The sequence below is a fragment of the Diachasma alloeum genome, unplaced genomic scaffold (genome assembly GCF_001412515.2).
Source record: "Diachasma alloeum isolate Michigan unplaced genomic scaffold, Dall2.0 Dall_scaffold_00318, whole genome shotgun sequence".
NCBI classification, from domain to species: domain Eukaryota; kingdom Metazoa; phylum Arthropoda; class Insecta; order Hymenoptera; family Braconidae; genus Diachasma; species Diachasma alloeum.
Genome location: NW_021680457.1, coordinates 171943 through 187106, shown reverse-complemented (window position 1 = coordinate 187106; position 15164 = coordinate 171943). Strand labels below are relative to the sequence as shown.

The 15164-nt window shown below is 53.5% G+C and overlaps 1 protein-coding gene across 1 annotated transcript in view; it reads right to left on the bottom strand.

Moving 5' to 3' along the window:
• LOC107040112 (D-2-hydroxyglutarate dehydrogenase, mitochondrial) overlaps nucleotides 1–15164 on the bottom strand; it is a 360887-nt gene that overhangs the window by 195835 nt on the left and 149888 nt on the right. The window contains exons 2-4 of the mRNA XM_015260059.2: nucleotides 14773–14970; nucleotides 14481–14674; nucleotides 13966–14424 (exon numbers count right to left, since the gene is read on the bottom strand). Of these exons, the coding sequence (XP_015115545.1) occupies nucleotides 13966–14424; nucleotides 14481–14674; nucleotides 14773–14970 (851 nt within the window). The remainder of the gene's footprint in view (nucleotides 1–13965; nucleotides 14425–14480; nucleotides 14675–14772; nucleotides 14971–15164) is intronic.

The window sequence follows — 15164 nt, the reverse complement described above, 5'->3', positions numbered from 1 at the left end:
CGCCCCCTCGATTGCCGTCGAGCTGATTGGTGGTGGTGGGGTAACGGATGACCCACCGCCGCTGAGATGTTCAGACTAGGGGGAGAAGGCCCGAGGAGATTTCGAGACAGTGGATGACAGGCGCTTGATTAGAGCGGATGGAATTGTCCGGTCCTCGATGATAGCTGGTAGTGGCTTGAATCCGTAAGGGTTCTTAAGGGGGCGCTGTCTCTGAGAGTCACAGACAGCGAGAGAATGGGATGCTCAGCGTCCCATACGCAAAGAACGGAATTGCTTTGGAGTCGTGGAATGCTTCGTTCCGTGATTCCAGGGATTCATGACCCGTGACGAAGGGAATGGAGAGTGCGGGAGTCCGTGGATGGGGAGTAGTGCAGACTCCTGGACATCCGACTTCGCGTGTCTCCAGGACTAGTACTCCGGGTGTTGACCCGTGATGAGATTGCTTTTACCATTGGGGTTAATTGGGGTGGACTCTCGGCCAGTGAGATAGTCTCCAGGGGCCGAGGTCGCATCCGCCTCTCAGTGTTCGGCGCCCTGCGGGGTGAGAAGGATTCGCAGGTAATCCGCAGCTTCTCCAGGTTCGAGCCGTCTGGAGAAAGATAGGAAGCGTTATGGACTGTTTCGAACGTCTTGGACGAGGAAACAAGGGAATTTTCCCTTGAAAGAACTATTTCGTTAGCTTCTGGGGTTGAACATACCCAGAGCAGGGAAATGGATTTTGCTCCGACATTGGTGGATCTCGCCCACTCTACCGTGTGTAACGAGATTTTCTCGTTACGGGTTGAAATCCCCTTAAAAAGATAAGTGAACTCTCCAAATTGTTGAAGAGAGATAAGTAGTGACACCTAGAAGCGGCTGAAAAAAGCCGGGACTAGGTGAGATAAACCACAAACCAATGAAAGACCTAAGGCATAGCGGTTATGGGTGAAACCGCGACCCCTGGAGGTCTGGAGGGCGTACTAGACTATCGCCGTATTAGAATTCGCCCAGCATGTGCTAGGGGAAACGGGGCCGACGTACAGACCGTCCAACTGGGCGATTCTATAGGCTATGTCGGAGTAGGCTAGGGACCAACGGCCAGGTGAAAGGACTGGTACCTCCGTGATCCCGTCGGGTTGATTGGTGGGGATAGGGTAACGGAATGACCTATCGTCGCCGAGATATCCAGACTAGGAGGCAAGGCCCTAGTAAGATTCCGAGTTAGTCGCACGCGAGCGCTTGAACCGAGAGGTTGAAATAATCTCTCGGTGTGCTGGAAGTGGTGGATGGCTGAAGAAGCCATGGTAAGGAGTTTACTCAGCGTAGCCTGGTGCATAACTGTGGCGGCGAATATAGGGGGATGCCGCTGCATCCCCCGCGCGTAAATCTGAGTTATTTCGGAACGCGAGGTGACGACTTCGTCGTGTTCGGCGTCATCTAGTCTCGGCGGAACGATTCGAGGCGTATGGGCCCGTGGGCCTGGAGTCGAGAAATCCTCCTGTCGGTCCGACCATACGCCGACGGTCTAGTACTACCCGGAGGCAGTGACGCGCGACCACCGAAGCGGTAACTGGTGGTGGAGAGAGTGGGTGGTCGTAGCGTAGGTAACGTAGTTCCACCCTGGTCAGATCAGCCTCTCCACGTCAAAGGCTCTGAGGAGTTCCGGCTGAATCGCAAGTAGCTCGGAAACTCTCCCGGGTAGAAATACTTGGAGAGAGGAAGTATGCCGGAGGAGTCGAGAGACCCTCCGGAGGAAAGATGAATCCCATTCAGTAGGGAACTTGTGCCGCGAGGCATAATCCACGGCTTGCAAAGGCCGTGGAATGTGACGGTAATACTCCTGGTGGACTTCGCCCACTCTACCGTATCACGCTGATGTTAGCTAGGCCCACTAACCCATTGTCCAGCCAAAAAGTCCTCTGAGTGGACGAGTTTGCCTCAGAGGCCGGTTTTCGTCGAACCTCCCGTGAAGGTTCGGCTGGCGCCCGACTATTGAGCGATAGAGACGGCTAAAAAGTAGTTTGGATTTTTCCTGGGTGAACAACCCGGGAAAATATCCTTACACGTGTCACACTGATGCTGGCTCGGCACCCACAGTCCCGCCACGAATGTCCTCAGGGTAGACGAGTTTACCCCTGAGACCGGTTTACCGTTGGATTTCCCGGATAAAATCCAGCTGGCCCCCAACCATTGAGCGATAAAGCAGGCCAAAGTAGTTGGGGATATTTGCTGATGGAGCACCAGCCGAAATCTGTTACAAGATATTTACAAATTTTGGTACTTGAACAACATAAATGTCAATTAGCCTTTAATGGTCACGAATGATCGCATTTAATTTTTGATTTTTGAAAGTAGAGACGTGTTGATAAAGTTAATAAATGCAACAATTTCGCCAGATTCATAACAAAGGGATTTTTGCTCCCCCACATGACCATTGTCCAAGACAATTCAACTGCAATAATACCAAATTGAAATAATTTTTTAGTTTCACGCTGTTTCTTCGCCGTTTATGTGTTTCTTTTTCATGATTTAGTAGAACAAAAGTTTAAGAAAGATGTTCGTGCTTGCGAATAATAACCGCGCCCACTCTTGAGGTCAATCATGTGAGACCCGAAATTCACGGTCATCGCCCTAAAAGCGGATCGGCGTGCCGAATTCGGGAGTTGCCTTTTTGGACTCTGATACAGTTATTCGTAGCTCCGTGAATGAGAATTATATTCGCGTGGATTTAATGTCTAAAGTGTATATAACTTGAGTTGGGCAATTAAATATAGTTTTTTTTAAATTGGTGTCCAATTAGTTCCAATTAGTACCCAATCCCGGCATCTTGTGCTTAACAATCCGTAATAAAATAAACAACAATTCAGATTCTAAAAGCAATCGTGAACATGTTCCTTGGAGCCGGATCAGCGGGACATTAAACTAATTAAAAATAAATAAGTGGTTGGTCGGTTTTTCGTTAGAGTCAGAAAGTCTAACATTAAAATAAATCAACTCGTGTTCGTCGGTAAATTGTGGAATAAGTCGCGTAACCGAGTTAGAATTCTATGGGTGACCGAACTACAACGCGTCTACCACGTGGTGAAAATTAATGTTCCGCTTTGCAAATTATTTGTTCTCAATAAATGAAGGAGAAAATTCTCTTGTATGGAACCATGGTGGGACTAACTCCTCCCCCAGTCATACCACAAGCCACTGAACCCACTCAAGGATTCGAAAACGCCTTTTTCAAACTCGAAAAAATAAGATACCTAAATTCAGTCGAAGCATCGCGAAGTGGAAGAACTTCAGGGGACTTTATAAGAAGCTATTGCATGATAATCCAGCTATTCCCAACATTCAGGAGTTTTTTATCTTTCCCGCCTCGTTAGAAGGAGAAGCCCTCGAACTCATCAATGACGTGGATGTGACTGATGAGAATTACAATACTGTCTGGAAAATTCTAAATGACAGATACGAGGACGCGAGTCATCTGATATTGACACACCTGAAAGCGCTGTTTAGCATCAAGAAAATGAATAGTGAAACAGCTGAGTAAGCATGCCGCCTCCATGATCAGACTGTCCGCACGCGTGAGGTCCTCTCAAACCTGAAAAGGGAGGTTGAACATTGGGATGACATCTTCGTATACCTCACAGTCAACAAAATGGACAATGGAACGCGCAAGCACTGGGAGTTGAACATCAACAATGCCAACGATTTCCCCTCTTTCTAGGGAGTCAAGGCCTTTCTGGACGAACGCGCTAAACGACTTCAGAACAGTAAGGCAGCCGTCAAGGCTATGCATACTGTTACTGAAGAAAAGGTTGTATGCCCCCTTTGTAGCAAAACCCATTGGAGAATGGGTTGATATAACTACTTACTTTTCTTTTACGGCCAAGTCCCTCTCAGATAAACGTGACTTTGTCAAGTCTAAGAATCTTTTTTTCAATTTTCTCAAGGGTGATCACGCGGCCAAAGACTGCGAGGAGCAAGATCGCTGCAAAAATTGCCAGACAGAACATCACACTGTCATCTGCAAGTCATTCAAAAGGCCCAGAAGCAAGAAGAGAATGGCCAACACCGCGAAAGCTGAATGCGGTAATGGTTATGACGACAGTTGCAGCTGTGGAAGTCAGAGCGACACATCTGTGTCTTTGGATGAAGAAGAAGAAACAGTGAAGATGACTGCATATCACAGCAACTAAGCAGTATCCACTGCCAGTTCAGTACTACTCGCGACTGCAAGAGTACGCTTCCATACTGTCGACGGTCATACAATCATCACCAGAGCAGTCCTGGACCAAAGATACGAGTTGTCCTTCATCATCGAGTCAGCAGCGCAGGTATTACGTGCTCCACAGGTCGAAGTCAACATCAACATCGCCGAAGTTAACGAGAACAAGACCGCGTCCTGCAAGAGTGTAGTGTCGTGTGCTATCGAACCGTGCAATTCAAGGAAGCCGTCACTCCCGATCATTGCTCAAGTCCTTCTCAAGCTCACATCATACGCTGCACGAAGAGAACTCATTCAAGTGAAATAGACTCATCTTGAAGGGCTGACATTCGCAGAGGCTGACCCCAAGGACAACAGAAAGATCGATGTGATCATTGGAGCAGATTTATATTCCGCTATTCTAGTGGATGATATGCGAAAAGAGTCTGCCGATGCTCCCATGGTGCAAGAGACCATCTTTGGTAGGGTAGTCACAGGCCATCAGAAATCTTCAAGAATCTCGGAGTAACAAGTCCCGGAGCAACAGGCTCACACGTCAGTTCATCACTGTTTCATCAGAGAACCCATGAACGTGTTAGTTCGCAGATTCTGGGAACTAAAGGAGCTCTCTAGCCCCATTGGCCTGAATCAAGAGGATCAGAAAGTAGAGGACCACTTCAAGTACATTCATTCACGAGAGAAGAGTGGACTATACGTAGTGCACCTTCCACTGAAGAGTCAACTACCTCTAGATATTGGTAAATCCTACGATATCGCAAGGAAAGGCCTGGAAAGATAGAGAAATCGATGCTGCGCTAAGCCACTGCACCAATGTGAGAATGACAAACTCCTCATGGAATACCCAGCTTTAGAACACATGAAGTTTTTCTCGGAACATGTAGATCCAAGCCACAGGCCTGTGTACCTATCACATCATACTGAACTACGAGAAAACAGCTCGACATTACCGATCAAAATGGTTTCCAACGCTACCAGCCGTACCACCAAAGGATCAACGGTTAATGATCACTTCTACATTGGCCTTCATTTATTACATGATCTCCTCGATGTCATTCTGAGGTGGAGGATGGACTCAGTGACACTGAGAGCAGACATCGAGAAGATTTTTCAACAGATTATGGTGGTCCCAGAGGAGCAACATGTACAACGATTCCTGTGGCAACCACCTGGCACGACATAAGGGAAATAATGCGACTTGAAAACAGTTATGTATGGAAGTGCGCCAGCCCCATTCCTGGCAAGTCGCCTGCTGCAACAACTGGCCATAGAGGAACGACAGAAATTCCCGCGAACCGCCGCTATATTGCAGCGTGATTTCTACGTTGATGACGTCCTGACTGGAGCTTCTTCAAGTTATGAAGCTAGAGAGATGCAAAACGAGCTACAACTGCTGTAACTTTCCGGTGGAATGAACCTGCGGAAATGGGCATCTAGGCAGGCTGAGAGACTCAGAGCGATTCCTCGCGAGCTGTTAGAATGTGACCGTACCTCGGAATTCGATCAGAAGGAAACCATCAAAGTCCTCGGAGTCCAATGGAATATGAATTGAGATACCTTCAAGTTCTCCATGTTCCTGGACAACTCGAATAAGGCTACGAAGTGCGAAATTTTCTAAACTGTCGCCAGGATATTCGAACCTGTTGGCTGTCCCACGCCCACTACTATCACAGCAAAAATCCTTATTCAAGAACTGTGGTTACTTGGAATGGATTGAGATGAAGAAGTGCCCGAGACAATTCTCTCAAAATGGGAAAAATTTCTGTCTCATCGCGGGAAAGTCCAAGATCGCTCCAAGAAAGCACCAGACAATAGCTTGACTTGAGCTGGGTGGTGCATATCTGCTGGCTAGAGTCTTGGAACGCATCAGACAGTATGAAACTCGTAGCAGTAACCATTCACGCGTGGAGTGACTAGCAAATAGTACTCGCCTGGCTCAAAAAACATGCGTTACACTGGCTGACATTTGTTGACAATCGAGTATTAGACATGCAGACCAGACTCACAACAGCCAAATGGCATTACGTCCCAATCACATCGAGCCCAGCCGACTGTGCCTCTCGTGGAGCTCTACCTGCAGATCTAGTCACAGATGATCTTTATTGGACTGAACCAATATGTTTAAAACTTGTTACAAATTGAGGGCCACAACAAACAGGCATCGACAATCCAACTCTTCAAACAAAAACCGAAAAGAAAGACAACCTCACAGGATGCGCTACAACGCGGGAAACTCAATCGCTTGGTGATCATGAGCCAGGAGACATCCATCAGTTATCTCACCGTATCTCGTCATGGCAGAAGAACTTGAGAATCACAGACTACTGCTTGAAGCCTTCTAACGTATTGAGAAGACGTCAACCACGACACTCATTCAATGCGTTAATGGAGAAATCGTGTGATTTCTGGATCAGACAAATGCAGCGAGGCACATTCCAGAGCCAAACTGCTTTCCTGGAAGCCAGGCAGCATCTTCCAACCGAAGACAAACTAATCGGTGTCGACCCTGTGATGGATGACAATGGAATCGTGAGAATAAACGGACGTATTTCAAAAGCATCAATCTTGTACAAGCAGAAACATCCTATAATTTTGCCAGCAGGAAGAATCGCGGACCTCTTCATCGATGACATTCACCGAAAGACAATACACGGAGGTCTCCAACTGACTCTGAGTACCCTGAGACAAAACTATTGGATCCTGAACGCGAGACATCTCCTAAAGAGCCACATCTACAAATGCGTAAAGTGCATTCGATACGACGGGAAACCCGCTCACCTAACAATGTCGGCTCTTCCGCCAGAACGCGTAACACCGTCTCCGCCCCTCACACACACTGGGCTAGAATATGCTGGACCTGTTCACGTTCGCACAAGTCCAGGACGAGGAGTAAAATCATACAAGGGCTACATCGCGCTCTTCATATATATGGTTACTTGCACAATTCACTAGAAACTAGTGTTAGACCATTCAATATCGACATTCATGGCTGCATTCGACAGATTCGCGTAAAGTCATGGATTTCCATCGGATTCATACAGCGACAATGGCACCACCTTCCAACGGGCAGAACGCGAACTCAGGGAAGGCATCGACGAATTGTACCAGAACTGACCTGCAAACATCGCAACATCGCAACAAAGAGGNAGAGAGGGAGAGAGGGAGAGAGGGAGAGAGGGAGAGAGGGAGAGAGGGAGAGAGGGAGAGAGGGAGAGAGGGAGAGAGGGAGAGAGGGAGAGAGGGAGAGAGGGAGAGAGGGAGAGAGGGAGAGAGGGAGAGAGGGAGAGAGGGAGAGAGGGAGAGAGGGAGAGAGGGAGAGAGGGAGAGAGGGAGAGAGGGAGAGAGGGAGAGAGGGAGAGAGGGAGAGAGGGAGAGAGGGAGAGAGGGAGAGAGGGAGAGAGGGAGAGAGGGAGAGAGGGAGAGAGGGAGAGAGGGAGAGAGGGAGAGAGGGAGAGAGGGAGAGAGGGAGAGAGGGAGAGAGGGAGAGAGGGAGAGAGGGAGAGAGGGAGAGAGGGAGAGAGGGAGAGAGGGAGAGAGGGAGAGAGGGAGAGAGGGAGAGAGGGAGAGAGGGAGAGAGGGAGAGAGGGAGAGAGGGAGAGAGGGAGAGAGGGAGAGAGGGAGAGAGGGAGAGAGGGAGAGAGGGAGAGAGGGAGAGAGGGAGAGAGGGAGAGAGGGAGAGAGGGAGAGAGGGAGAGAGGGAGAGAGGGAGAGAGGGAGAGAGGGAGAGAGGGAGAGAGGGAGAGAGGGAGAGAGGGAGAGAGGGAGAGAGGGAGAGAGGGAGAGAGGGAGAGAGGGAGAGAGGGAGAGAGGGAGAGAGGGAGAGAGGGAGAGAGGGAGAGAGGGAGAGAGGGAGAGAGGGAGAGAGGGAGAGAGGGAGAGAGGGAGAGAGGGAGAGAGGGAGAGAGGGAGAGAGGGAGAGAGGGAGAGAGGGAGAGAGGGAGAGAGGGAGAGAGGGAGAGAGGGAGAGAGGGAGAGAGGGAGAGAGGGAGAGAGGGAGAGAGGGAGAGAGGGAGAGAGGGAGAGAGGGAGAGAGGGAGAGAGGGAGAGAGGGAGAGAGGGAGAGAGGGAGAGAGGGAGAGAGGGAGAGAGGGAGAGAGGGAGAGAGGGAGAGAGGGAGAGAGGGAGAGAGGGAGAGAGGGAGAGAGGGAGAGAGGGAGAGAGGGAGAGAGGGAGAGAGGGAGAGAGGGAGAGAGGGAGAGAGGGAGAGAGGGAGAGAGGGAGAGAGGGAGAGAGGGAGAGAGGGAGAGAGGGAGAGAGGGAGAGAGGGAGAGAGGGAGAGAGGGAGAGAGGGAGAGAGGGAGAGAGGGAGAGAGGGAGAGAGGGAGAGAGGGAGAGAGGGAGAGAGGGAGAGAGGGAGAGAGGGAGAGAGGGAGAGAGGGAGAGAGGGAGAGAGGGAGAGAGGGAGAGAGGGAGAGAGGGAGAGAGGGAGAGAGGGAGAGAGGGAGAGAGGGAGAGAGGGAGAGAGGGAGAGAGGGAGAGAGGGAGAGAGGGAGAGAGGGAGAGAGGGAGAGAGGGAGAGAGGGAGAGAGGGAGAGAGGGAGAGAGGGAGAGAGGGAGAGAGGGAGAGAGGGAGAGAGGGAGAGAGGGAGAGAGGGAGAGAGGGAGAGAGGGAGAGAGGGAGAGAGGGAGAGAGGGAGAGAGGGAGAGAGGGAGAGAGGGAGAGAGGGAGAGAGGGAGAGAGGGAGAGAGGGAGAGAGGGAGAGAGGGAGAGAGGGAGAGAGGGAGAGAGGGAGAGAGGGAGAGAGGGAGAGAGGGAGAGAGGGAGAGAGGGAGAGAGGGAGAGAGGGAGAGAGGGAGAGAGGGAGAGAGGGAGAGAGGGAGAGAGGGAGAGAGGGAGAGAGGGAGAGAGGGAGAGAGGGAGAGAGGGAGAGAGGGAGAGAGGGAGAGAGGGAGAGAGGGAGAGAGGGAGAGAGGGAGAGAGGGAGAGAGGGAGAGAGGGAGAGAGGGAGAGAGGGAGAGAGGGAGAGAGGGAGAGAGGGAGAGAGGGAGAGAGGGAGAGAGGGAGAGAGGGAGAGAGGGAGAGAGGGAGAGAGGGAGAGAGGGAGAGAGGGAGAGAGGGAGAGAGGGAGAGAGGGAGAGAGGGAGAGAGGGAGAGAGGGAGAGAGGGAGAGAGGGAGAGAGGGAGAGAGGGAGAGAGGGAGAGAGGGAGAGAGGGAGAGAGGGAGAGAGGGAGAGAGGGAGAGAGGGAGAGAGGGAGAGAGGGAGAGAGGGAGAGAGGGAGAGAGGGAGAGAGGGAGAGAGGGAGAGAGGGAGAGAGGGAGAGAGGGAGAGAGGGAGAGAGGGAGAGAGGGAGAGAGGGAGAGAGGGAGAGAGGGAGAGAGGGAGAGAGGGAGAGAGGGAGAGAGGGAGAGAGGGAGAGAGGGAGAGAGGGAGAGAGGGAGAGAGGGAGAGAGGGAGAGAGGGAGAGAGGGAGAGAGGGAGAGAGGGAGAGAGGGAGAGAGGGAGAGAGGGAGAGAGGGAGAGAGGGAGAGAGGGAGAGAGGGAGAGAGGGAGAGAGGGAGAGAGGGAGAGAGGGAGAGAGGGAGAGAGGGAGAGAGGGAGAGAGGGAGAGAGGGAGAGAGGGAGAGAGGGAGAGAGGGAGAGAGGGAGAGAGGGAGAGAGGGAGAGAGGGAGAGAGGGAGAGAGGGAGAGAGGGAGAGAGGGAGAGAGGGAGAGAGGGAGAGAGGGAGAGAGGGAGAGAGGGAGAGAGGGAGAGAGGGAGAGAGGGAGAGAGGGAGAGAGGGAGAGAGGGAGAGAGGGAGAGAGGGAGAGAGGGAGAGAGGGAGAGAGGGAGAGAGGGAGAGAGGGAGAGAGGGAGAGAGGGAGAGAGGGAGAGAGGGAGAGAGGGAGAGAGGGAGAGAGGGAGAGAGGGAGAGAGGGAGAGAGGGAGAGAGGGAGAGAGGGAGAGAGGGAGAGAGGGAGAGAGGGAGAGAGGGAGAGAGGGAGAGAGGGAGAGAGGGAGAGAGGGAGAGAGGGAGAGAGGGAGAGAGGGAGAGAGGGAGAGAGGGAGAGAGGGAGAGAGGGAGAGAGGGAGAGAGGGAGAGAGGGAGAGAGGGAGAGAGGGAGAGAGGGAGAGAGGGAGAGAGGGAGAGAGGGAGAGAGGGAGAGAGGGAGAGAGGGAGAGAGGGAGAGAGGGAGAGAGGGAGAGAGGGAGAGAGGGAGAGAGGGAGAGAGGGAGAGAGGGAGAGAGGGAGAGAGGGAGAGAGGGAGAGAGGGAGAGAGGGAGAGAGGGAGAGAGGGAGAGAGGGAGAGAGGGAGAGAGGGAGAGAGGGAGAGAGGGAGAGAGGGAGAGAGGGAGAGAGGGAGAGAGGGAGAGAGGGAGAGAGGGAGAGAGGGAGAGAGGGAGAGAGGGAGAGAGGGAGAGAGGGAGAGAGGGAGAGAGGGAGAGAGGGAGAGAGGGAGAGAGGGAGAGAGGGAGAGAGGGAGAGAGGGAGAGAGGGAGAGAGGGAGAGAGGGAGAGAGGGAGAGAGGGAGAGAGGGAGAGAGGGAGAGAGGGAGAGAGGGAGAGAGGGAGAGAGGGAGAGAGGGAGAGAGGGAGAGAGGGAGAGAGGGAGAGAGGGAGAGAGGGAGAGAGGGAGAGAGGGAGAGAGGGAGAGAGGGAGAGAGGGAGAGAGGGAGAGAGGGAGAGAGGGAGAGAGGGAGAGAGGGAGAGAGGGAGAGAGGGAGAGAGGGAGAGAGGGAGAGAGGGAGAGAGGGAGAGAGGGAGAGAGGGAGAGAGGGAGAGAGGGAGAGAGGGAGAGAGGGAGAGAGGGAGAGAGGGAGAGAGGGAGAGAGGGAGAGAGGGAGAGAGGGAGAGAGGGAGAGAGGGAGAGAGGGAGAGAGGGAGAGAGGGAGAGAGGGAGAGAGGGAGAGAGGGAGAGAGGGAGAGAGGGAGAGAGGGAGAGAGGGAGAGAGGGAGAGAGGGAGAGAGGGAGAGAGGGAGAGAGGGAGAGAGGGAGAGAGGGAGAGAGGGAGAGAGGGAGAGAGGGAGAGAGGGAGAGAGGGAGAGAGGGAGAGAGGGAGAGAGGGAGAGAGGGAGAGAGGGAGAGAGGGAGAGAGGGAGAGAGGGAGAGAGGGAGAGAGGGAGAGAGGGAGAGAGGGAGAGAGGGAGAGAGGGAGAGAGGGAGAGAGGGAGAGAGGGAGAGAGGGAGAGAGGGAGAGAGGGAGAGAGGGAGAGAGGGAGAGAGGGAGAGAGGGAGAGAGGGAGAGAGGGAGAGAGGGAGAGAGGGAGAGAGGGAGAGAGGGAGAGAGGGAGAGAGGGAGAGAGGGAGAGAGGGAGAGAGGGAGAGAGGGAGAGAGGGAGAGAGGGAGAGAGGGAGAGAGGGAGAGAGGGAGAGAGGGAGAGAGGGAGAGAGGGAGAGAGGGAGAGAGGGAGAGAGGGAGAGAGGGAGAGAGGGAGAGAGGGAGAGAGGGAGAGAGGGAGAGAGGGAGAGAGGGAGAGAGGGAGAGAGGGAGAGAGGGAGAGAGGGAGAGAGGGAGAGAGGGAGAGAGGGAGAGAGGGAGAGAGGGAGAGAGGGAGAGAGGGAGAGAGGGAGAGAGGGAGAGAGGGAGAGAGGGAGAGAGGGAGAGAGGGAGAGAGGGAGAGAGGGAGAGAGGGAGAGAGGGAGAGAGGGAGAGAGGGAGAGAGGGAGAGAGGGAGAGAGGGAGAGAGGGAGAGAGGGAGAGAGGGAGAGAGGGAGAGAGGGAGAGAGGGAGAGAGGGAGAGAGGGAGAGAGGGAGAGAGGGAGAGAGGGAGAGAGGGAGAGAGGGAGAGAGGGAGAGAGGGAGAGAGGGAGAGAGGGAGAGAGGGAGAGAGGGAGAGAGGGAGAGAGGGAGAGAGGGAGAGAGGGAGAGAGGGAGAGAGGGAGAGAGGGAGAGAGGGAGAGAGGGAGAGAGGGAGAGAGGGAGAGAGGGAGAGAGGGAGAGAGGGAGAGAGGGAGAGAGGGAGAGAGGGAGAGAGGGAGAGAGGGAGAGAGGGAGAGAGGGAGAGAGGGAGAGAGGGAGAGAGGGAGAGAGGGAGAGAGGGAGAGAGGGAGAGAGGGAGAGAGGGAGAGAGGGAGAGAGGGAGAGAGGGAGAGAGGGAGAGAGGGAGAGAGGGAGAGAGGGAGAGAGGGAGAGAGGGAGAGAGGGAGAGAGGGAGAGAGGGAGAGAGGGAGAGAGGGAGAGAGGGAGAGAGGGAGAGAGGGAGAGAGGGAGAGAGGGAGAGAGGGAGAGAGGGAGAGAGGGAGAGAGGGAGAGAGGGAGAGAGGGAGAGAGGGAGAGAGGGAGAGAGGGAGAGAGGGAGAGAGGGAGAGAGGGAGAGAGGGAGAGAGGGAGAGAGGGAGAGAGGGAGAGAGGGAGAGAGGGAGAGAGGGAGAGAGGGAGAGAGGGAGAGAGGGAGAGAGGGAGAGAGGGAGAGAGGGAGAGAGGGAGAGAGGGAGAGAGGGAGAGAGGGAGAGAGGGAGAGAGGGAGAGAGGGAGAGAGGGAGAGAGGGAGAGAGGGAGAGAGGGAGAGAGGGAGAGAGGGAGAGAGGGAGAGAGGGAGAGAGGGAGAGAGGGAGAGAGGGAGAGAGGGAGAGAGGGAGAGAGGGAGAGAGGGAGAGAGGGAGAGAGGGAGAGAGGGAGAGAGGGAGAGAGGGAGAGAGGGAGAGAGGGAGAGAGGGAGAGAGGGAGAGAGGGAGAGAGGGAGAGAGGGAGAGAGGGAGAGAGGGAGAGAGGGAGAGAGGGAGAGAGGGAGAGAGGGAGAGAGGGAGAGAGGGAGAGAGGGAGAGAGGGAGAGAGGGAGAGAGGGAGAGAGGGAGAGAGGGAGAGAGGGAGAGAGGGAGAGAGGGAGAGAGGGAGAGAGGGAGAGAGGGAGAGAGGGAGAGAGGGAGAGAGGGAGAGAGGGAGAGAGGGAGAGAGGGAGAGAGGGAGAGAGGGAGAGAGGGAGAGAGGGAGAGAGGGAGAGAGGGAGAGAGGGAGAGAGGGAGAGAGGGAGAGAGGGAGAGAGGGAGAGAGGGAGAGAGGGAGAGAGGGAGAGAGGGAGAGAGGGAGAGAGGGAGAGAGGGAGAGAGGGAGAGAGGGAGAGAGGGAGAGAGGGAGAGAGGGAGAGAGGGAGAGAGGGAGAGAGGGAGAGAGGGAGAGAGGGAGAGAGGGAGAGAGGGAGAGAGGGAGAGAGGGAGAGAGGGAGAGAGGGAGAGAGGGAGAGAGGGAGAGAGGGAGAGAGGGAGAGAGGGAGAGAGGGAGAGAGGGAGAGAGGGAGAGAGGGAGAGAGGGAGAGAGGGAGAGAGGGAGAGAGGGAGAGAGGGAGAGAGGGAGAGAGGGAGAGAGGGAGAGAGGGAGAGAGGGAGAGAGGGAGAGAGGGAGAGAGGGAGAGAGGGAGAGAGGGAGAGAGGGAGAGAGGGAGAGAGGGAGAGAGGGAGAGAGGGAGAGAGGGAGAGAGGGAGAGAGGGAGAGAGGGAGAGAGGGAGAGAGGGAGAGAGGGAGAGAGGGAGAGAGGGAGAGAGGGAGAGAGGGAGAGAGGGAGAGAGGGAGAGAGGGAGAGAGGGAGAGAGGGAGAGAGGGAGAGAGGGAGAGAGGGAGAGAGGGAGAGAGGGAGAGAGGGAGAGAGGGAGAGAGGGAGAGAGGGAGAGAGGGAGAGAGAGAGAGAGGGAGAGAGGGAGAGAGGGAGAGAGGGAGAGAGCGCATTCTTCAGTATTCAGGGATTTACTTTTATTTGCGGGTATTGCCTATTATCGCGCTTTTTCCCGATAACACAGTTCTTCCTTCTTTTCATTACGTTTTGGGGGAAGGGCGAATGTGAGGATCATTTTAACCCCCATTAGCAACTGCCACATTACCGCACATTCACATGAAAGAAGTAATAACATTAAACTCACCCTCATTTTCGTCGGGTCACCCGTCAATGTGCCATCGATGATTAATTCTGTGTCCATGGCTTTCTCTACGAATGCAGTCAGCTTCTCGTCGTCATGACTCGGATTGCTACCTGAGGTTTCGATTAGCATGTAGAATTTGTGCCTTTTAAACAAAGGATTTTGCAAGCCCAACATATCAACGCTAATTCCCATCGTAGCATCATCCATCATTTCACAAGACGATAGGACCTCGGCTAGCTCTTTCTTCGCGAGAAGATACGTCGTGAGGACTTTATCGAAATTGTCAAGACCTAGAAATGCGAGATTGATGCTCTTAGGACGAGTAGGACAATGGATTGCAACTTTCGTCACGATTCCCAACGTTCCTTCCGAACCGATGAACAGGTTCTTTAGGTGGTACCCCGTGTTGTCCTTCTTTAGAGTGTTCATGCAGTTTATAATCTTGCCATTAGCTGTAACCTAGAGATCAAATTAGTAGAATTCACCTCGAACAATTCAAGGATACTTGTACATACTGCTTCCAATCCTAACACAGCATTGTGTAGATTTCCGTATCGTAGCAGTCGCAACCCTCCGGCATTTGTCGCGATATTACCGCCTATGAGACAGCTACCCTTGGCACCAAGATCTAATGGCATCATTAGGCCGTAATCGTCCAAATGATTGTCCAGGACGTCCAGGACACAGCCAGCCTCGCACACTAGCGCCCCTTTGGAATGAAATAGAATATGAAATAATAAACAATGAAGATGATACAATCTTAACGAGAGGCGTACAGCTTACAGAGATTTATGTTGTCCACTTTACCTGAAAGCTCGTCCGTCGAAATAATCTGATTCATTAATTTCATGGAAAGAATAATCTCGTCAAAAACAGGGACACTGCCACCGACGAGCCCAGTATTGCCGCTCTGCGGGCAAACAGCGAGGCGATTTAGATTGCAGTATTTGAGGATTTCAGAAACTTCCTTGGATGTCTTTGGTTTTAGAACCAAACGGCTGTTCCCTAAAATGTGTAATTTTCCATCAACTGGTCACATACGGGGTCGATACGATGTATCGACCCAGCATTTTCTCGCATCGAGCCAGTCAATAGGATTCATTAACCCTCAATATGCTACTGCCATCTAGCCCCAGCCATACGAACAGTTTGGTCCGAAAGGCGTTCGACTTGAGGGGTCAAGTTATCGAACCAAGAAA